This window comes from Oncorhynchus keta, chromosome 18, assembly GCF_023373465.1.
Source record: "Oncorhynchus keta strain PuntledgeMale-10-30-2019 chromosome 18, Oket_V2, whole genome shotgun sequence".
Taxonomy (NCBI): domain Eukaryota; kingdom Metazoa; phylum Chordata; class Actinopteri; order Salmoniformes; family Salmonidae; genus Oncorhynchus; species Oncorhynchus keta.
In genome coordinates this window covers 21,841,985-21,865,433 of record NC_068438.1, presented here as the reverse complement: position 1 = coordinate 21,865,433, position 23,449 = coordinate 21,841,985, and the positions used below count along the sequence as shown (strand labels likewise).

The 23,449-nt window shown below is 43.1% G+C and overlaps 1 protein-coding gene across 1 annotated transcript; it reads right to left on the bottom strand.

Annotated features, from left to right (window-relative positions):
* Positions 1 to 27: 27 nt before the first annotated feature.
* Positions 28 to 23,449, bottom strand: LOC118397459 (multidrug and toxin extrusion protein 1-like). Its single transcript, XM_035792220.2, has 17 exons — positions 23,259 to 23,449; positions 22,500 to 22,601; positions 22,151 to 22,219; positions 21,759 to 21,907; positions 13,434 to 13,476; positions 13,200 to 13,244; positions 8,447 to 8,544; positions 8,188 to 8,285; positions 7,974 to 8,087; positions 7,789 to 7,856; positions 7,426 to 7,534; positions 7,197 to 7,272; positions 7,027 to 7,096; positions 1,842 to 1,974; positions 1,328 to 1,422; positions 1,067 to 1,144; positions 28 to 963 (listed from the first exon to the last, which is right to left on the bottom strand). Exons 1-17 carry the CDS (start codon positions 23,424 to 23,426, stop codon positions 661 to 663), a joined length of 1,818 nt encoding a protein of 605 aa, XP_035648113.1. The 5' UTR covers positions 23,427 to 23,449; the 3' UTR covers positions 28 to 660.

Sequence of the window (23,449 nt, the reverse complement as noted above, 5' to 3'; positions counted from 1 at the left end):
AGTGTTTCCTTCCAAGGTGCACAGAGGAAAGATATACTTAGGCAGGAAGCTAGAAACTCTAGTGTGTGCAATATCATCAGTGTAGGATGAGAGAGAGAGTGTAGAGTGACACACACAGCATTTGATTTGATTATAGCTGCCAGTGATGGGCAGAATGGTATGTTTGTAAATTAATTTAATCAAACTGTGTAGCCTATTTATTCCTTCTTCAAGTTGGCTTTAGCTAGCCAGCTAGATAGAGTTTAGTTATGAGGTTGGGAACCTAAGAAAAATGCGTTCCAAAGGGGTTCTGCGGCTGTCCGCCTAGGATAAGGTAGAACCCTTTTTGGTTCCAGGTAGAACCCTGGGTTATCCTAGGGGGACAGCCGCAGAACCCTTTTGGAACCCATTTTTTTAGAAAAGCAAGCAATTAGTAAATGTGCATCATTAATTAAAATTACAATTGAACAGGTATGCTTAGATAACCTATGCAGAAAAATATACTTTAAAAAATGTTTTGTTTTACACAGAATTAGGCAAAATGACTATGGCTCTAGATTGAAGAAAAGGGCTGTTTCAGGTGTAATAATTGGTGATATAACAGATTCACTGACACAGCATGTCTATGACAGCACCTCTATTGTCTTGTTCCAGGGTCTGTTTGTCCCCCAGGTATGTCTCCTAGATGAGAACTGTTGACGGGGTGAGTTCAGGGGGGGAGGTAGTGGTAAAGGTAGTGTTGCTCCAGTCTACACTCAGATTGCTCCATGAGCTGATTGGTAGAGGCAGGAGAAGGTGTACACTGGTCCCCACAGCCAGGATGACAATGGCAGCCAGTACAGTGAGACCTCTCCTCAGGACCAGCTGGGTGGTGGAGAGCAGTCCACGGGGGCTCCTATCCTCCCTCTTCACCTCTGGGGTCCCATTGCTTCCCCTGAGGTCTTCCTGGCCCTCAGTACTCACTGAAATGTATCCATTCACTGTCTGGGTGTGGAAGCAGGCACAATCTGGGTTAGAACAATGTTATTCGCGAGAGTATAGTATAAATAATATAGAACATAGGACTGAGCAACATGTTTCTACTCACACTTCCACTGTTCTCTGTGTGGTCAGGTGCAACTATATTCCTCACTATATGTCCAGCCTTTCCAGCTCGTTTCACAGCCTGTCACAAACAGATCAACTCCATGATGCTCTCAACTGACAGCAAACCATTTCCTTCACCCGCCCCAAGCCACTACTATGCTTCACAGAAACCATAAAGATAGAGGTATGGGCTGTCAGTCTTTCAATCACCTAAGCCATTATATGTTCCAGATACGGAAGTGAAAAGCCACTGGTGACGTACCTTCTCTGTCATTCTCTTCCAGTTGAGCCTGAAGATGACAGTGATGAAGAAAGTGGACTGTAGAATTACACAGATGAACAGGCCTAACCAGAACCCTGTGTAGAGGAAAGGGGAAAGGGAGAGGAGAGGAGAGGAGAGGAGAGGAGATGAGAGGAGATGAGATGAGAGGAGAGGAGAGGAGAGGAGAGGAGAGGAGAGGAGAGGAGAGGAGAGGAGAGGAGAGGAGAGGAGAGAGAGGAGAGGAGAGGAGAGGAGAGGAGAGGAGAGGAGAGGAGAGGAGAGGAGGTTATACCGGCTTTGACCAAAGACACAGAACATTGTGTCATCTTCAATAAAGAATACTCCCGCAATTCATGATTCTTGATTACTAGTGAAAGCAAAATATTTTCCTGAATTTGATCATGACCATACTTCTGTTGCAAGTATGTGGCAAGGCAGTAAGCATGAGCAAAGAACTCTGGTCTTGAAAAGGAATTGTGTTCGGTTTTCATCAAATTCAGAAATGAGTAAATACCTAGGACCTTGAGGCCAGCTGTGAACATCAAAGAGATGCCCAGTGGAAGACCCACACAGTAGTAGGTGATAAGATTAGCCATCGCTGCTATCTTCTGTTTGCCCGTGCCCAGGATGATGCCCATGCACACACACTGGAACAGACAGACAAATCTGAGATTAGTGGGTGTTCACAGAGAGAGACACACACTGTTAGCTGGCGGTCAACAGGTTTCATGTCTCATCACTCATTCAACAAGTATTCCAGGATCCTGGAAAATTACATAGACGATCCCTCTTATTCCAACATACAGTACCAGTCAAAAGATTGGACACAGCTACTCATTAAAGGGTTTTTCTTTATTTTTGTACTATTTTCTACATTGTAGAATAATAGTGAAGACATTCATACTATGAAATAACACATATGGAATCATGTAGTAACCAAAATAGTGTTAAACAAATCAAAATATATTTTATATTTGAGATTCTTCAAAGTAGCCACCCTTTGCCTTGATGACAGCTTTGCACACTCTTGACATTCTCTCAACCAGCTTCACCTGAAATGTTTTTCCAACAGTCTTGGAGGAGCTTCATGAGGTGGAATGGAATGCATTTCAATTAACAGGTTTGCCTGTTACTTAAAAGTTCATTTGTGGAATGTCTTTCCTTCTTAATGCATTTGAGCCAATCAGTTGTGTTGTGACAAGGTAGGGGTGGTATACAGAAGTTAGTCCTGTTTGGTAAAAGACCAAGTCCATATTATGGCAAGAACAGCTCAAATAAGCAAAGAGAAACGACAGTCCATCATTACTTTAAGATGTGAAGGTCAGTTAATCCGGGAACATTTCAAGAACTTTGATAGTTTCTTCACGTGACAGTGTCGCCATCAAAGCACCCCCACACCATCATACCTCCTCCTCCGCTTCACCGTAGGAACCACACATCCGTTCACCTACTCTGCGTCTCACAAAGACACGGCGGTTGGAACCAAAAATCTCAAATTTTGACTCATCAGACCAAAGGACAGATTTCCACCGGTCTAATGTCTAGTGGTTTCTTTGCAGCAATTTGACCATGAAGGTCTGATTCACGCAGTCTCCTCTGAACAGTTGATGTTGAGATATGTCTGTTACTTGAACTCTGTGAAGCATTTATTTGGGCTGCAATCTGAGGTGCAGTTAATTGCCGATTTCTGAGGCTGGTAACTCTAATGAACTTATCCTCTGCAGCAGAGGTAACTCTGGGTCTTCCTTTCCTGTGGCGGTCCTCATGAGAGCCAAATTGTCAAAGACCCCAGCCACCCCAGTCAAAGACGGTTCTCTCTACTACCGCATGGCAAGCGGTACCGGAGTGCTAAGTCGAGGACAAAAAGGCTTCTCAACAGTTTTTACCCCCAAGCCATAAGACTCCTGAACAGGTAATCAAATGGCTACCCGGACTATTTGTATAATATTTTTTCTGCTGCTGCTGCTACTCTCTGTTTATCATATATGCATAGTCACTTTAACTATACATTCATGTACATACTACCTCAATTGGGCCGAGAAACCAGTGCTCCCGCACATTGGCTAACCGGGCTATCTGCATTGTGAACAGGCAGTGGCTCGGGTGGTTGTTGTCCTTGATGATCTTTATGGCCTTCCTGTAACATCGGGTGGTGTAGGTGTCCTGGGGGGCAGGTAGTTTGCCCCCGGTGATGCGTTGTGCAGACCTCACTACCCTCTGGAGAGCCTTACGGTTGTGGGCGGAGCAGTTGCCGTACCAGGCGGTGATACAGCCCACCAGGATGCTCTTGATTGTGCATCTGTAGAAGTTTGTGAGTGCTTTTGGTGACAAGCCAAATTTCTTCAGCCTCCTGAGGCTGAAGAGGCGCTGCTGCGCCTTCTTCACAATGCTGTCTGTGTGAGTGGACCAATTCAGTTTGTCTGTGATGTGTATGCCGAGGAACTTAAAACTTGCTACCCTCTCCACTACTGTTCCATCGATGTGGATAGGGGGGTGTTCCCTCTACTGTTTCCTGAAGTCCACAATCATCTCCTTAGTTTTGTTGACGTTGAGTGTGAGGTTATTTTCCTGACACCACACTCCGAGGGCCCTCACCTCCTCCCTGTAGGCCGTCTTGTCGTTGTTGGTAATCAAGCCTACCACTGTTGTGTCATCCGCAAACTTGATGATTGAGTTGGTGGCGTGCGTGGCCACGCAGTCGTGGGTGAACAGGGAGTACAGGAGAGGGCTCAGAACGCACCCTTGTGGGGCCCCAGTGTTGAGGATCAGCGGGGTGGAGATGTTGTTGCCTACCCTCACCACCTGGGGGCGGCCCGTCAGGAAGTCCAGTACCCAGTTGCACAGGGCGGGGTCGAGACCCAGGGGCTTGGAGGGTACTATGGTGTTGAATGCCGAGCTGTAGTCGATGAACAGTAGCCTCGCTACTGTATATAGCCTGTCTTTTTACTGTTGTTTTATTTCTTTACTTACCTATTGTTCACCTAACACCTTTTTTGCACTATTGGTTAGAGCCAGTAAGTAAGCATTTCACGGTAAGGTCTACACCTGTTGTATTCGGCGCATGTGACAGATAAACTTAGATTTGATTTGATTTCATCATAGCGCTTGATGGTTTTTACGACTGCTCTTGAAGAAACTTTCAAAGTTCTTGAAATTTTCCCGGATTAACTGACCTTCACATCTTAAAGTAATGATGGACTGTCGTTTCTCTTTGCTTATTTGAGCTGTTCTTGCCATAATATGGACTTGGTCTTTTACCAAACAGGGCTATCTTGTGTATACCATACCTACCTTGTCACAACACAACCGATTGGCTCAAACGGATTAAGAAGGAAAGAAATTCCACAAAATAACTTTTAACAAGGCACACCTGTTAATTGAAATGGATTCCAGGTGACTACCTCATGAAGCTTCATGACTGTTGGAAAAGCATTTCAGGTGAAGCTGGTTGAGAGAATGCCAAGAATGTGCAAAGCTGTCATCAGGGTGGCTACTTTGAAGAATCTGAAATATAAAAAATATTTTCATTTGATTAACACTTTTTTGGTTACTACATGATTCCATATGTGTTATTTAATTGTTTTGATGTCTTCACTACTATTTGTCATGATGTTGACCTGGGGGTAGGTTTATGACAGTCATAAATACCTCTTACCCCCCTTTTCCCTCTCTCTACCCTACTGATGTTACATTTGCAAAATCCTTGGTTAACAGAGATTCTGGGAACATCAGAAGGTGGAGGGAAATGAACTATATTCTGGTAATCTGACCATTGGAACATATGCGGTGGTACTTAATGAATATGATGTCAGTTCGGTTGTCATCTGAGACATTCTTATCAATGATAAGAGTGGAAAGTCTCCACATCAGAGTTATCGGATACACATGCAATTGTTGTTCTATTTAAATGTTTGAATATTAAATTATTCGTGATGGGATGAAATGTGATTTTAGCTTCTAAAATGTGAGATTTGGGTTTTCATAAGATAGGGCTCTGCTCAATCAGTGGCCTGCCCCTGTGAAGGGACAAACCTTTTCAAACACGCCCTCCTCTCCCTTCCTATATAAGCCCTTGACGACAATGTAACCTCCTGTTCCGAGGACGTGAGGACGACGGTCCGATGTCAGAATGGTTCAGATAATAACTACAGAACGAAGCCAACATCAGCGTGAGCTTTGGTTGCAAATGGTATGAACTTTGAAATCTTATTCACTACAGAAGTGATACCTCCTAGCCGTTGAGTTAGCACCAGCCGCTGCAAACGAGGGTTAGGAAGGAACAGATAGAGTATCCCGTCTACCACACAACAACGTTACTACAACGTATTCAATTTACCAGCAGACATTCTTCAAAGGACAAAGGACTCGGTTGGGCAACACGGCTTTCCATCTACCACCAACCTACCGAAGCACAGCTCAGAGTAAATATTTATTGCATTTTCCTTTTCCAAATGGGCGGTAATTTAGAATGCATGAGATACTGTATTTACGATAGCACAGCTTTGCCCTTTGTTCCTCAGTCTTCCCGCTCTTTCACTCAAACCCAGCCCCCTTTCTTTCGTGTAACAAGCTGTCATATCTGTTACGCCTGCTAGGGACGTTTTCCTATATGACGTAATTTGTAATCAAGTTATGATTTAATTATGTGTATGTGTAACCGATGTGAAATGGCTAGCTAGTTAGCGGTGGTGCGCACTAATAGCATTTCAATCGGTGACATCACTCGCTTTGAGACCTGAAAGTAGTGGTTCCCCTTGCTCTGCAAGGACCGCGGTTTTTGTGGAGCGATGGGTAACGACGCTTTGTGGGTGTCAGTTGTTGATGTGTGCAGATGGTCCCTGGTTCGAGCCCGGGTATGGGCGAGGGGACGGAATAAAGTTATACTGTTACATTGATGCTGTTGACCCGGATCACTGGTTGCTGCGGAAAAGGAGGAGGTCAAAAGGGGGGTGAGTGTAACCGATGTAAAAAGGCTAGCTAGTTAGCGGTGGTGCTCGCTAATAGCGTTTCAATCGGTGACGTCACTTGCTTTGAGACCTTGAGGTAGTGGTTCCCCTTGCTCTGCAAGGACCGCGGCTTTTGTGGAGCGATGGGTAACGATGCTTCATGGGTGTCAGTTGTTGATGTGTGCAGAGGAGCCCGGGTATGGGCGAGGGGACGGACTAAAGTTATACTGTTACATATGTGTAATTCTGTGTGATTAGTTAGGTATTTAGTAAATAAATAATTAAACCCAATTTTGTATTACTGGTTCAACTTGTTAGCCAGGGTTCGTGCAGATAACCAAGAATGTACAACTTTCAGATGAAACTGAATTAAGATTACGATTAATATTGACTGCTATTGATGTAAAATATTACTAGGTCTTTAAGAGTTTATTCGGAAGATAACAGCTCTATAGATATTATTTTGTGGTGCCCGACTCGCTAGTTAATTCCATTTACATGATTAGCTCAATCAGGTAATCAGAAATAATTTTATAGAATAGCATGTCATATCACTTAATCCGGCATAGCCAAAGACACGACATATTCTACAATGTTGAAAATAGTACAAAAATAAAGGAAAACCCTGGAATGAGTAGGTGTGTCCAAACTTATGACTGGTACTGTATATTCATGATTTCTAATTATAGCAGTACTATTGTATAAAATGTTATTAATTTATTCAATGGTTACAAACCACTTGAGTGCACTTACCACTAGCCCATCAAAGAACTGAAGGACACAGTACACGTTGAGAAGTTGAGAGACCAGATCTATGATCTGTCTGAAAAGGAATTAAATAATCGTTATTGGGATGGTCAGGTTACAATTTGGGATGGTCTTGATTTGAATCATTATGTTGACTATATGTACACCCTACTTACTCATCAGAAGTAAACATGAAGGCTATCACTGTTTTAGTAGAGATCAGCACAATTCCCTGAATTACTGCCATTGAACCTAGGACGTGGAATGGAGGAAAAAGACATGCACTACTGCAAAAAAACAACTAGTTTGTCAAAGTAATTATTATCATTTTAGTTCACCATAGTTCATCGTAGTTGTGATGGTTGAAATAAGGGCCATATGAGCTAGAGTAAGTGTGTGACTGACCTGAGAGGGCGAGGGACACCTTGCTGGTGAGGATGGCCCCAGCTGTGTCTCCGGCCCCAAGAGCATTCCCCACACGAACACATGCTGCAGCCTGGATCCCCATGGGGAACTTTACCCGCACAACACAAGACAACACATTATCTAGACGCCTCATAAACAGCTTGCTGTCTTAGTCTAACCATGCCTCAAACAAAGATAATGTTTGCTTTTAACTCAGATTTGATCTTGATCTGTAGCACACATGTACAGTACATTTTGGATTATTCTTCAGTTTATTTGGACTGGATGGCCAGTGCATTGGGCTTCATTTGGTTTCCATGATAGGTTTTCGAGTAGGTGTGTAAAGAGTTCTGTACACATTACCATGTAGTTGATGAAAGCCAGCATTATGACCACATGTTGAGCAGCCAGGTCCACTTCACTCAGCATGCCTGAGAACGAGAGGGAAGAATGCAGAGGTGGATGTTACATTGATATGGGTGTTTTGGCCTTTTTTAATGTGACTGTTCATTGGTTCATTGGTGTTAATCTTAAGAGCTGAAATGTACCTGCAAGGAATCCCCCAAGCTCATAGATCCACCATTCAAAACATAGCATCAGTGTACTGGGGATGGCGAGTTTCATATAAGAGCCCCACTCCTGTAGCGCTTCTGTGGTCCAACCTGTAGGGGGAGACAAAGGCCTGTTTATCCCAACACAAACTGGTCTATTTCAATAGGTCACATTCATTTGGCACAGTCAGAGAGATGGACTTTCTCTTACCTCCCCATGTTTTCACATGTAGCTTCTTCCAACAAATGTAAGCAAACAAGAAGGAACATATGTAGAGCTGGGAGAGTGTATTAGCTGCTGCCGACCCTCTAGAAAACAAACACACAAACAAAAACACACACTCCATGAAATGATAATGAACATTGCATAATTACAGTAGTTGGTACATAATTGATACTCTGGCTATGTTACTGACTGTTAAGAATATGTTAAGAATATGGCACTGTTATCAATGTGTGAGCACACCTACATAACTCCCAGGTCCATCCAGTAGAGCAGGATATAGTTTGTCACCACGTTGGCGATGTTGGCCGCTGCTGCTGTGTACATCTGAGGCAGAAATATCCCCTGAGCACAGAAACACACTAATTGATATGATCATCCGATTCACACCTAACCTGGGTTACTGAACTCCTAGATGACTGTTTTCCTCTGAAACAGTCAGAGGTCACCAAGTGCAACACAGCTTCAGTGTGTATATCAGCGAGAAAGATGTGTCGGCATCAAGTAATTGTCTCTGGCCCCCTCCCAGTTAGGGGGAGTGATGAGCTCTACAGTCTCACAACTCAATCGCTAGTTGAAAACTGTTTTCTGCCCTTCCCAAGAGATAGAATTTGTAGATAATTGGCCCTCTTTCTGGGACTCACCCACAAACAGGACCGTGCCTGGCCTGCTGAGGAGTGACGGAATCCATCCTAGCTGGAGGGGTGCTCTCATCTTATCTATGAACATAGACAGGGCTCTAACTCCTCTAGCTCCACTCACTTCTAGATTAGACTACTGCAATGCTACTTTCTGGCTATAAAGCACTAAATTAACTTCAGCTAGTGCTAAACACAGCTGCTAGAATTTTCACTAGAACTCAAAAATGTGATCATATTACTCCAGTAATAGCCTCTCTACACTGGTTTCCTGTTAAGGCTAGTGGTGATTTCAAGGTTTTACTGCTAACCTACAAATCATTACATGGGCTTGCTCCTACCTATCTTTCCGATTCGGTCCTGCCATACATACCTACACGTACGCTACGGTCACAAGACGCAGGCCTCCTAATTGTCCCTAGAATTTCTAAGCAAACAGCTGGAGGCAGGGCTTTCTCTGGTGGTCTGCCTACCCATGTGAGAGACGCAGACCCGGTCTCGACCTTTAAGTCTTTATTGAAGACTCATCTCTTCAGTAGGTCCTATGATTGAGTGTAGACTGGCTCAGGGGTGTGAAGGTGAACGGGCCACAGTATCTCCCGACCCCACCTGTCTCAGCCTCCAGTATTTATGCTGCAATAGTTTATGTGTTGGGGTTCTAGGATCAGTCTGTTATATCTGGAGTATTTCTTGTGCTCCTATGCTGAACATAATACATGGCACTCTATCCACCGGATGTGTACCAAACACACTAAAAGTGGCAGTAACAAAGCCTCTCTTGAAAAAGTCAAACCTTGACCCAGAAAATATAAAAAACTATCGGGCTATATCGAATCTTCCATTCCTCTCTCTTTTAGAAAAGGCTGTTGCGCAGCAACTCACTGCCTTCCTGAAGACAAACAATGTATACGAAATGCTTCAGTCTGGTTTTAGACCCCATCATAGCACTGAGACTGCACTTGTGAAGGTGGTAAATTACATTTTAATGGCATCGGACCGAGGCTCTGCATCTGTCCTCGTGCTCCTAGACCTTAGTGCTGCTTTTGATACCATCGATCACCACATTCTTTTGGAGAGATTGCAAACCCAAATTGGTCTACACGGACAAGTTCTGGCCTGGTTTAGATCTTATCTGTCAGAAAGATATCAGTTTGTCTCTGTGAATGGTTTGTCCTCTGACAAATCAACTGTAAATTTCAGTGTTCCTCAAGGTTCCATTTTAGGACCACTATTGTTTTCACTATATATTTTACCTCTTGGGGATGTTATTCGAAAACATAATGTTAACTTTCACTGCTATGCGGATGACACACAGCTGTACATTTCAATGAAACATGGTGAAGCCCCAAAATTGCCCTTGCTAGAAGCATGTATTTCAGACATAAGGAAGTGGATGGCTGCAAACTTTCTACTTTTAAACTCGGACAAAACAGAGATGCTTGTTCTAGGTCCCAAGAAACAAAGAGATCTTCTGTTGAATCTGACAATTAATCTTAATGGTTGTACAGTCGTCTCAAATAAAACTGTGAAGGACCTTGGCGTTACTCTGGACCCTGATCTCTCTTTTGAAGAACATATCAAGACCATTTCAAGGACAACTTTTTTCCATCTACGTAACATTGCAAAAATCAGAAACTTTCTGTCCAAAAATGATGCAGAAAAATTAATCCATGCTTTTGTCACTTCTAGGTTAGACTACTGCAATGCTCTACTTTCCGGCTACCTGGATAAAGCACTAAATACACTTCAGTTAGAAAAATTTAACTTCAGTTAAAAATTTGATCATATTACTCCAGTGCTAGCCTCCCTACACTGGCTTCCTGTCAAAGCAAGGGCTGATTTCAAGGTTTTACTGCTAACCTACAAAGCATTACATGGGCTTGCTCCTACCTATCTCTCTGATTTGGTCCTGCCGTACATACCTACACGTACGCTACGGTCACAAGATGCAGGCCTTCTAATTGTCCCTAGAATTTCTAAGCAAACAGCTGGAGGCAGGGCTTTCTCCTATAGAGCTCAATTTTTATGGAACAGTCTGCCTACCCATGTCAGAGACGCAAACTCGGTCTCAACCTTTAAGTCTTTACTGAAGACTCATCTCTTCAGTGGGTCATATGATTGAGTGTAGTCTGGCCCAGGAGTGTGAAGGTGAACGGAAAGGCTCTGAAGCAACGAACCGCCCTTGCTGTCTCTGCCTGGCCGGTTACCCTCTTTCCACTGGGATTCTCTGCCTCTAACCCTATTACAGGGGCTGAGTCACTGGCTTACTGGGGCTCTCTCATGCCTTCCCTGGAAGGGGTGCGTTACCTGAGTGGGTTGATTCACTGATGTGGTCATCCTGTCTGGGTTGGCGCCCCCCCCCCCCCCCTTGGGTTGTGCCATGGCGGAGATCTTTGTGGGCTATACTCAGCCTTGTCTCAGGATGGTAAGTTGGTGGTTGAAGATATCCCTCTAGTGGTGTGGGGGCTGTGCTTTGGCAAAGTGGGTGGGGTTATATCCTTCCTGTTTGGCCCTGTCCGGGGGTGTCCTCGGATGGGGCCACAGTGTCTCCTGACCCCTCCTGTCTCAGCCTCCAGTATTTATGCTGCAGTAGTTTATGTGTTGGGGGGGCTAGGGTCAGTTTGTTATATCTGGAGTACTTCTCCTGTCCTATTTGGTGTCCTGTGTGAATCTAAGTGTGCGTTCTCTAATTCTCTCCTTCTCTCTTTCTTTCTCTCTCTCGGAGGACCTGAGCCCTAGGACCATGCCCCAGGACTACCTGACATGATGACTCCTTGCTGTCCCCAGTCCACCTGGCCGTGCTGCTGCTCCAGTTTCAACTGTTCTGCCTTATTATTATTCGACCATGCTGGTCATTTATGAACATTTGAACATAACATCTTGGCCATGTTCTGTTATAATCTCCACCCGGCACAGCCAGAAGAGGACTGGCCACCCCACATAGCCTGGTTCCTCTCTAGGTTTCTTCCTAGGTTTTGGCCTTTCTAGGGAGTTTTTCCTAGCCACCGTGCTTCTACACCTGCATTGCTTGCTGTTTGGGGTTTTAGGCTGGGTTTCTGTACGGCAATTTGAGATATCAGATGATGTACGAAGTGCTGTATAAATAAATGTGATTTGATTTGATTTGTGTCTTATCCAGCGTCCTGTGTTAACTTAAGTATGCTCTCTCTCTCTCTCTCTCTCTCTCTCTCTCTCTCTCTCTCTCTCTCTCTCTCTCTCTCTCTCTCTCTCTCTCTCTCTCTTTCTTTCTTTCTTTCTTTCTTTCTTTCTTTCTTTTCTCGGGGGACCTGAGCCCTAGGACCATGCCTCAAGACTACCTGGCCTGATGACTCCTTGCTGTCCCCAGTCCACCTGGTCGTGCTGCTGGCACCTACATGCTACCTTGTCCCGGACCTGTTGTTTTCGACTCTCTCTCTCTACTGCACCTGCTGTCTCTAACTCTGAATGATCGGCTATGAAAAGCCAACATTTACTCTTGAGGTGCTGACCTGTTGCACCCTCTACAGCCACTGTGATTATTTTTATTATTTGATCCTGCTTGTCATCTATGAACGTTTGAACATCTTGGCCATGTACTGTTATAATCTCCACCCGGCAGAGCCAGAAGAGGACTGGCCACCCCTCAGAGCCTAGTTCCTCTCTAGGTTTCTTCCTCGGTTCCTGCCTTTCTAGGGAGTTTTTCCTAGCCAACCTGCTTCTACATCTGCATTGCTTGCTGTTTGGGGTTTTAGGCTGAGTTTCTGTATAGCACTTTGTGACATTGGCTGTTGTAAAAAGGGCTTTATAAATACATTTGATTGATTTGATAGAGATCATGCTTGGGCATTTTGAATAGGACTGGACATTCTGTATAACACATTACAGCATTAAAAGTACAGTAGTGATACTCTCCACCCTTCATCATTCTTCTCTCCAGTTAAACCCATCCATCCATCCATCGTTCTTTCCACAGGGTGATTCAAGTGTCCTTCGTAATGGAAGCTACGTGGCTTTTCTCCCAACACCCAACACACTAAAATCACAAAGTGTACCCTTCAATCTATGCTGGGATTTGTTGAGTCAACTCAACTGACCTTACAAAAAATACATTCCATTGCATGAGCCACATCAGTTGGCATCATTTGAATGAATATTCTTCATTACCATGGTAATCCAGCATCACTTGGTAGAACATTCCCAAATACCATGAAAATGATTGCATCACAATACCAGGCAGCCATTGCGAGTGTACCTAGGAGTTTACCAGTCAATTGTAAGGGATAAAGCATCCAAAGCCCCTCTATTCATTCTTATATCTATAGACGTGATGAGGTGTGAGGAACAAAACAAGTCATTTGTAGCCCAGCAGCATGGTCAGTGTACCTGGTTCTGGAGATAAGAAGCCTGAAGTTGATGCAGGAAAATAGCCTGAAAGAAAGAGATGCAGAGTACATTATAAACACAGGGAGGAGAGGATGTTTAATGCAATTAAATGAAAAGACACAAAATGTACTATTCATCTGATAAGAATAGGTTAATGGAGCCATCTAGTTGAAAACTCAGACACAATTGAGGCCACTCTAAAGAAGTGGGTGTTTGATAAAACAGATGACTCACTGGTACTGCAGGTAGGTAGGCGATGACATACAGCTGTGCTATTCTGAAAGACAGAGCATGTATTACCTGTTAAATCACACACCATTACTACACCTGTTTCCATGTATTTACCCTATACACACCACGTACTGCTAAACTCTATCAATTTACCATTATGTTGTCCGTGAAAATCACCTATTCAGGCAGCAGTGACAGAATGTTTATTGCATCTAGAAACTAACAGCAATCTGTACATCTCATTGAGTAGGTCAATTGGCTGTGAAAACATTGCTGTCATTTCCACTGAATGGAGTGTTTGGGGAATTGCCAGGGGCCACATTTGATGGCGAGAGCAGTCAGAGATGGTGTTATTGCAGCTAAGAAAATGAGGAGTTCTGTTCTCCCTCAATTAGCATACAAACAAGCACATTATCTTTATCCAGCATCAGAGGCACAATACCATTCATTGGCTGTATCTGTGATGTGCTCAGGTCTGAGTCATACAGTGTGAGTAGGGCCTCATATTTTTCCCGACCATGTGACCGTGGAGTTAGTCATAGGGTATAACCAGGGTCAGGAACAACTCTGAAGCTAGTCATAGGGTATGACCAGGGTCAGGAACAACTCTGAAGCTAGTCATAGGGTATAACCAGGGTCAGGAACAACTCTGAAGCTAGTTATAGGGTATAACCAGGGTCAGGAACAACTCTGAAGCTAGTTATAGGGTATAACCAGGGTCAGGAACAACTCTGAAGCTAGTCATAGGGTATAACCAGGGTCAGGAACAACTCTGAAGCTAGTCATAGGGTATAACCAGGGTCAGGAACAACTCTGAAGCTAGTCATAGGGTATAACCAGGGTCAGGAACAACTCTGAAGCTAGTCATAGGGTATAACCAGGGTCAATAACAACTCTGGAGCTAGTCATAGGGTATAACCAGGGTCAATAACAACTCTGAAGCTAGTCATAGGGTATAACCAGGGTCAGGAACAACTCTGAAGCTAGTCATAGGGTATAACCAGGGTCAATAACAACTCTGAAGCTAGTCATAGGGTATAACCAGGGTCAGGAAAAACTCTGAAGCTAGTCATAGGGTATAACCAGGGTCAATAATCAACTCTGAAGCTAGTCATAGAGTATTACCAGGGTCAATAATCAACTCTGAAGCTAGTCATAGGGTATGACCAGGGTCAATAACAACTCTGAAGCTAGTCATAGGGTATAACCAGGGTCAATAACAACTCTGAAGCTAGTCATAGGGTATGACCAGGGTCAATAATCAACTCTGGAGCTAGTCATAGGGTATAACCAGGGTCAATAATCAACTCTGGAGCTAGTCATAGGGTATAACCAGGGTCAATAACAACTCTGAAGCTAGTCATAGGGTATAACCAGGGTCAATAACAACTCTGAAGTTAGTCATAGGGTATGACCAGGGTCAATAATCAACTCTGGAGCTAGTCGTAGGGTATGACCAGGGTCAATAACAACTCTGAAGCTAGTCATAGGGTATGACCAGGGTCAATAATCAACTCTGGAGCTAGTCATAGGGAATAACCAGGGTCAATAATCAACTCTGGAACTAGTCATAGGGTATAACCAGGGTCAATAATACATTCTGGAGCTAGTCATAGGGTATAACCAGGGTCAATAATCAACTCTGGAGCTTGTCATAGGGTATTAACAGGGTCAATAATCAACTCTGGAGCTAGTCATAGGGTATAACCAGGGTCAATAATCAATTCTGGAGCTAGTCATAGGGTATAACCAGGGTCAATAATCAACTCTGGAGCTAGTCATAGGGTATAACCAGGGTCAATAATCAACTCTGGAGCTTGTCATAGGGTATAACCAGGGTCAATAATCAACTCTGGAGCTAGTCATAGGGTATAACCAGGGTCAATAATCAACTCTGGAGCTAGTCATAGGGTATAACCAGGGTCAATAATCAACTCTGAAGCTAGTCGTAGGGGATGACCAGGGTCAGGAACAACTCTGGAGCTAGTCATAGGGTATAACCAGGGTCAATAATCAACTCTGGAGCTAGTCATAGGGTATAACCAGGGTCAATAATCAAATCTGGAGCTAGTCATAGGGTATAACCAGGGTCAATAATCAACTCTGGAGCTTGTCATAGGGTATTAACAGGGTCAATAATCAACTCTGGAGCTAGTCATAGGGTATAACCAGGGTCAATAATCAATTCTGGAGCTAGTCATAGGGTATAACCAGGGTCAATAATCAACTCTGGAGCTAGTCATAGGGTATAACCAGGGTCAATAATCAACTCTGGAGCTAGTCATAGAGTATAACCAGGGTCAATAATCAACTCTGGAGCTAGTCATAGGGTATAACCAGGGTCAATAATCAACTCTGGAGCTAGTCATAGGATATAACCAGGGTCAATAATCAACTCTGAAGCTAGTCGTAGGGTATGATCAGGGTCAGGAACAACTCTGGAGCTAGTCATAGGGTATAACCAGGGTCAATAATCAACTCTGGAGCTAGTCATAGGGTATAACCAGGGTCAATAATCAACTCTGGAGCTAGTCATAGGGTATAACCAGGGTCAATAATCAACTCTGGAGCTAGTCATAGGGTATAACCAGGGTCAATAATCAACTCTGGAGCTAGTCATAGGGTATAACCAGGGTCAATAATCAACTCTGGAGTTAGTCATAGGGTATAACCAGGGTCAATAATCAACTCTGGAGCTAGTCATAGGGTATAACCAGGGTCAGGAACAACTCGGGAGCTAGTAATATTGTATAACTAGGGTCAATAACAATAACAGCTTGTCACATGGTATAACCAGGACCCAGAGTTTTCGCTGGTCACGAAAAACTCCTGGCCCTAATATAAGTGGTTGTGTACTATAGTGTGAGTCAGACTCCAGGCCATCTGACTGTAATAGTCACCACTAACCAGCCTCCACCCAATACCCTGCGCTGATCTTAGTCACTGTTACTAGCCGGCTACCACCCAGTACCCTGCCCTGAACTTAGTCACTGTTACTAGCCAGCTTCCACCCAGTACCCTGCCCTGAACTTAGTCACTGTTACTAGCCGGCTACCACCCAGTACCCTGCCCTGAACTTAGTCCCTGTTACTAGCCGGCTACCACCCAGTACCCTACCCTGAATTTAGTCACTGTTACTAGCCGGCTACCACCCAATACCCTGCCCTGAACTTAGTCACTGTTACTGGCCGGCTACCACCCAGTACCCTGCCCTGAACTTAGTCACTGTTACTAGCCGGCTACCACCCAGTACCCTACCCTGAATTTAGTCAGTTACTAGCCGGCTACCACCCAGTACCCTGCCCTGAACTTAGTCACTGTTACTAGCCGGCTACCACCCAGTACCCTGCCCTGAACTTAGTCACTGTTACTAGCCGGCTACCACCCAGTACCCTGCCCTGAACTTAGTCACTGTTACTAGCCGGCTACCACCCAATACCCTGCCCTGAACTTAGTCACTGTTACTAGCCGGCTACCACCCAATACCCTGCCCTGAACTTAGTCACTGTTACTAGCCGGCTTCCACCCAGTACCCTGCCCTGAACTTAGTCACTGTTACTAGCCGGCTACCACCCAATACCCTGCCCTGAACTTAGTCACTGTTACTAGCCGGCTTCCACCCAGTACCCTGCCCTGAACTTAGTCACTGTTACTAGCCGGCTTCCACCCAGTACCTTGCCCTGAACTTAGTCACTGTTACTAGCCGGCTACCACCCGGTACTCTACCCTTGACATTACAGACTGCTGCCCTATGTAGCCTACATAGTCATTGAACACTGGTCAATAATGATTGCATACAGTACTGTTTTACCCACTTCATATGTATATAGTGTATTCTAGTCAAGGCTCATCCTATATAACTACTGCTCTGCAGATGTTTTCTTTTCATATACTGTCCATACAGTCTATACACACCATCATATTCTTACAGTACCAGTCAATGTCAGAGTCCGGAATATAAATATATACAGTACCAGTCAATGTCAGAGTCCGGAATATAAATATATACAGTACCAGTCAATGTCAGAGTCCGGAATATAAATATATACAGTACCAGTCAATGTCAGAGTCCGGAATATAAATATATACAGTACCAGTCAATGTCAGAGTCCGGAATATAAATATATACAGTACCAGTCAATGTCAGAGTCCGGAATATAAATATATACAGAACCAGTCAAAAGTTGGGACACACCTACTCATTAAAGGGTTTTTCTTTATTTTTAGTATTTTCTACATTGTAGAATAAAAGTGAAGACATCAAAATATGAAATAACACAGCAAAAAAGTGTTAAACAAATCTAAATATATTTTATATTTCAGATTCTTCAAAGTAGCCACCCTTTGCCTTGATGACAGCTTTGCACACTCTTGGCATTCACTCAACCAGCTTCACCTGAAATGCTTTTCCAACAGTCTTGATGGAGTTCCCACATATGCTGAGCACTTGTTGTCTGCTCTTCCTTTACAATGCGGTCCAACTCATCCCAAACCATCTCAATTGGGTTGAGGTCGGGTGATTCTCTCCTTCTTGGTCAAATAGCCCTTACACAGCCTGGAGGTGTGTTGAGTCATTTTCCGATTGAAAAACAAATGATAGCTAGACTAAGCCCAAACGAGATGGGATGGCGAATCGCTGCAGAATTCTGTGGTAGCCATGCTGGTTAAGTGTGCCTTGATTTTAAATAAATCACAGACAGTGTCACCTGCAAAGCACCCCCACACCATCACACCTCCACGCTTCACGGTAGAAACCACACAGAGATCATCCGTTCACCTGCTCTGCGTCTCACAAAAACATGGCGGTTGGAACCAAAATCTCCAATTTGGACTCATCAGACCAAAGGACAGATTTCCACCGGTCTAATGTCTATTGCTTATATTTATTGGCACAAGCAAGCCTCTTCTTTTTATTGGTGTCCTTTAGTAGTGGTTTCTTTGCAGAAATTCGACCATGAAAGTCTGATTCACGCAGTCTCCTCTAAACAGTTGATGGTAAGATGTGTCTGTTACCAGTGGTGTAAAGTACTTAAGAAAAAATACCTTCAAGTACTCCTTAATTAGTTTTTTGGGGTATTTGTAGTTTACTATTTATATTTTTGACTACTCTTACTTTTACTTCACTACATTCCTTAAGAAAATATTGTACTTTTTACTGCATACATTTTCCTTGACACCCAAAGGTACTTGTTACATTTTGAATGCTTAGCAGGACAAGAAAATAGTGAAATTCACGCACCTATCAACTGAACATCCCGGGTCATCCCTACTACCTCTGATTTGGCGGACTCACTAAACACAAATGCTTCATTTGTAAATGATGTCTGAATGTTGGAGTGTGCCCGTGGCTTTCCATAAATAAAGAAAACAAGAAAATGGTGCCTTCTGGTTTGCTTAATATAAGGAATTTGAAATGATTTATACTTTTACTTTTGATACTTAAGTATATTTTAAACCAAACACCTTTATACACTGGATGACTTTCACTTTTACTTGAGTCATTTTCTATTAAGGTATCTTTATTTTGACTCAAGTATGGTTGTTGGGTACTTTTCCCACCACTGTCTGTTACTTGAACTCTGTGAAGCATTTATTTGTACTAGAATTTCTGAGGCTGGTAACTCTAATGAACTTATCCTCTGCAGCAGAGGTAACTCTGGGTCTTCCTTTTCTGTGGCTGTCCTCATGAGAGCCAGTTTCATCATAGCACTTGATGTTTTTTTCAACTGCACTTTTTTCCGGATAGACTGACCTTTATTTCTTAAAGTAATGATGGACTGTCGTTTCTCTTTGCTCAGTTGAGCTGATCTTGCCATAATATGGACTTGGTATTTTACCAAATAGGGCTATGTTCTGTATACCACCCCTATCTTGTCACAACACAACTGATATGCTCAAACGCATTAAGGAAATAAATTCCACAAATTAACTTTTAACAAGGGGTGGCTACTTTGAAGAATCTCAAATATCAAATATATTTGGATTTGTTTAACACTTTTTTGGTTACTACTTGATTCCAAATGTGTTATGTCATAGTTTTGATGTCTTAACCCATTTAATCCCACATTTTCCCCAGACATGAAAATATCCAAATCAAGTCTCATTAGTAACCCTTTGAAGTAATCAATCATTATTTTTTGAAATTTTAATGGAAAAGTAGGTGAAAAAGCGTGTTTTATGGTCGGTCACAATTGTGACCGGTGGGATAATGTTACGTATACTGAAATAACATTTTTCTCCTATGCAGTTATCAAAGTTCTTATATATCCCAACCCAGTTATTAACACATTTAAAACTATGTAGTCCCCAGCATTGCCACTAGAATGCCCCGTCACATTCTAGTGTGACTATTTTACACATCAAAAACCCTTATACAACACGATATGAATACTGAGAGCAAAGACAAAAAGACAAAAACCATCAATGTATTTCAACATTGTTACTTCAGTGCAACATGTTCTGAAACATTAATATTGTAACTTTATCGTAACATTTGAACTTGTACTTTAGTGCAATATTCATTGTAACATTGTCATTGTGACAATTTAGTGCAACAACCACGAACAACTGTATAGCAGTCATGTGATTCATTCCCACTGAACATAAAGGTAACATTTAGGATAGAGGTAGCAGGATGTCTTGAATCAATTGACCTTCTTTTCCAAAAACATTTCAGTCATTTTGATTGTCTTTTTCGTCTACATTTCTTTTCTTCCTAGAGTCTGTTGTTCTGCTTCTCCTAACCCTTTATCCACTTTTCTATTTTGATTTTATTGTCTTTTTCAGCTCCTTTCATTCGATCTCCTTTTCTACTATCCATGGTATGTCTTGAAGCCCTCAATAGGCAGTGGCGCTTTGCATTTCTCACATGCATAGGTAGTACGTTTGTCCCAATGACGACTTCTCTGGAACCGGTGCATCGTGTTGATTGGCCAGTGAGAAGCTTTGTCATATCTTGCCTGATCTTCAACAGTAGCAGCCAGTAAAGATCTCCTTCCGTGGCTCAGTGGTTTCGTGCCAAACGTTTGCATATTTGGGCTGTATACTATGTGTTTTGGAATCACATCAGTGACAGGCCTTTTCGATCGTTTGAACGCTCAATCTTTATCTTTGACCACCTGCAGCTTTTCCCTTGGCTCTTCTGGCTGACCCCTATGGCTTGTAGAGGCCCTTGGCTCTTCTGGCTGACCCCTATGGCTTGTAGAGGCCCTTGGCTCTTCTGACTGGACCCTCTGGCGGGTAGAGGCCCTTGGCTCTTCATTATCAGCAATGGAGGAGGGTGGGGGAGGTTGTGGATGGGGGGTGGTGAGGGGTAGGTCATCATCACTGATAACGTTGCTCCTGTCATGATCTGTTTGCATAGGTTCAGCATATGAATTCAACAGCCTGGCTGGCAAATGGCCTGTCCATAGTCCATATCTGACCCATCACTACCACAATCACTCAGGACAGCATCTTGCTCATTTTGAGGGATAACTGCAATGTTGCATGCCTTGTCTGGGCAGTCACCTAGACCCAACATATCCAGAACTTGACTCAAAGTGAAACTAAAAGAAAGAACAGAGTAGAAGGTTAGGTAAAACAAGAACTATGTATGTGTATAAGTGTGTGTATACCTAGATGCAGTGTGTTATCCTGCCGGTCACTATTGTTACCGTCAACATGTTTACTCATTCTATGACCACACTGAACAAAGTTGAGTAATTGCAAATGCATATATCAAAACTAGACACCTTAAAGATGATGTGTACCAAAAAGCTTTGTCCTAACTTTATTTTAACAAACTTTACTAACCTTTTGTTTGGGAGCTTTGATGCAGCCATCCTCTTCTCATGGTGCAACCAGGAAGTAAACAGCTCTGGTCATGTGACAATTAACACTAAACATGTGACACTGCATATCATTCATTGAGACCCTTTATTATTTAAATATTTGCTGGAAATGCATTGATAGATCATTCAGTAACATTTTTAGAGCCTTATAACTGAAAACATGTATTTTTACGGTCACTATTGTGACCGATGGGATTATATAGGGTAACTATTATTCTACAATGTAGAAAATAGTAAAAAATAAAGATAAACTGTTGAATAAGTAGGTGTGTCCCAACTTTTTACTGGTACTATATTCCCGACTCTGACATTGCTTGTTCTGAAATTTCTTAATTTGTTTCTTTAAATTTTGTGGATTGATGTGTATTGTTTGTATAGTTAGGTATTACTAAACTGTTGGAGCTAGAAGCATAAGCATTTCGCTGCACCTGCAATAACATTAGCGAAATATGTGTATGCGACCAGTAACATTTGATTTGGACAGTGTAGTTGTTACCTGGCCACTTCAGGCTCCTGGCCCAGAGCCAGCAGGATAGACTGGGTGTTGAGGAGCATGGCCCAGCAGGGGAGACAGAAGAGCAGCAGGATCAACACACTCCTCTGGAGAATCACCCCCACACGCTGCAGGTTCTTACCACCAAATGTCTGCTCAGACACACACACACACACACACACACACACACACACACACACACACACACACACACACACACACACACACACACACACACACACACACACACACACACACACACACACACACACACACACACACACAGCAGCATGAATGACATGAGACATTATCGTTGGGGTCACAGTCTGTGACTGTTGCATATATTTGAACTGGAACGTATACTTCAACTACTGCATTCAAATATATTTACATACCTGAGATACCAAAGTGTCACATGCTAAGGCAAGTCCACCTCCTGTTGCTGCAGTCGTAACATTAATAGTCTGAAGAAGATGATCATCAAACACATTTACAGCACACAGTTACACACAGATTTACATTCTTACGTAACATTTAAAAGAAAAAGATAATTGATTATATCATTGCTATCCCCTCCCTTGTGGTTCTTCAAATGAACACCAGAATCTGTGAAGACCTTAGGTGATGTTGTAATCCTTCTTACCATTTTCCCGCTCTTCTCTAATCACATGCAGAGGAGCCATTTTCTTATCTAAGCTGATAGACCCCAGCAGTTTACACAACATAGCTAGAGGATTGACTCACTGCGCAGGCCAGGCCATAGCCAGCTAACACCGCATTCCCCAGGCGACCACAGAACATAGTGATGACAAACGGAAGCAGGTAGTTTAGGATTCGAGACAGCAGCTAGGGGAAAAAGACATGCATAAACAATAACAAACACCCCATTGGGAAAAACTGGTTGAATCAACGCTGTTTCCACATCATTTCAACCCAAACAATCTATGTGATGATGTTGAATCAACGTTGAAAACTTATTGGATTTGTAAAAAGTAATCAATGTAAGGACATTTCACCTCACTTTGAACCTAAGCCCAATGACATAGTGACATTTTTTGTTGATTTCACACTGAATTCACAATAGTTGACAACTCAACCAAATGTAAATCCAAACTAGATGCTGAACTGACGTCTCTGCCCAGTGGGACAGACATTACTTCTAAGTTAATCAAGAGAAATCTACTTGAAATACTAGTTCTGATGGGCTTCAGTGTCCCTCGGAGTGTACTTTTAATAAATCATAGAGCCATTAGTATGCACGGCACAGTTTATCCTGTAGCCTAGTATTTCATTCTCACAGAGTAGTCTACCTATAACCCTAGCAACAGAGCTATCCACTTCCAAATAGGGCCACACAATAGTTGTGTCCCAAATGGTAACCTATATTCCCTATATAAGGCACTACCTGTTAAAAAAGTAGTGTTCTATATAGGGAGTATATGGTGCCATTTGGGAAATCCCCAATTACACACAACAGGCTAGGTGGGCAGTGCCAGTCCTTACCAAGGGTCCAGTCATCCGGAGAATGTGGTATAGCTCCTCTCTATGTGCCAGGGGGATTCTGTGCCTTACCCAGCGGCAGCAGAACAGTTTGGCACTAGACTCCTCCATTATAGGTAAATTAGAATTAGAAGTGGGCCCAGATGCCAGTGTAGGCCCAAAGTCTTCCATCCCTGCCTCTGTGTCTGTGTGTG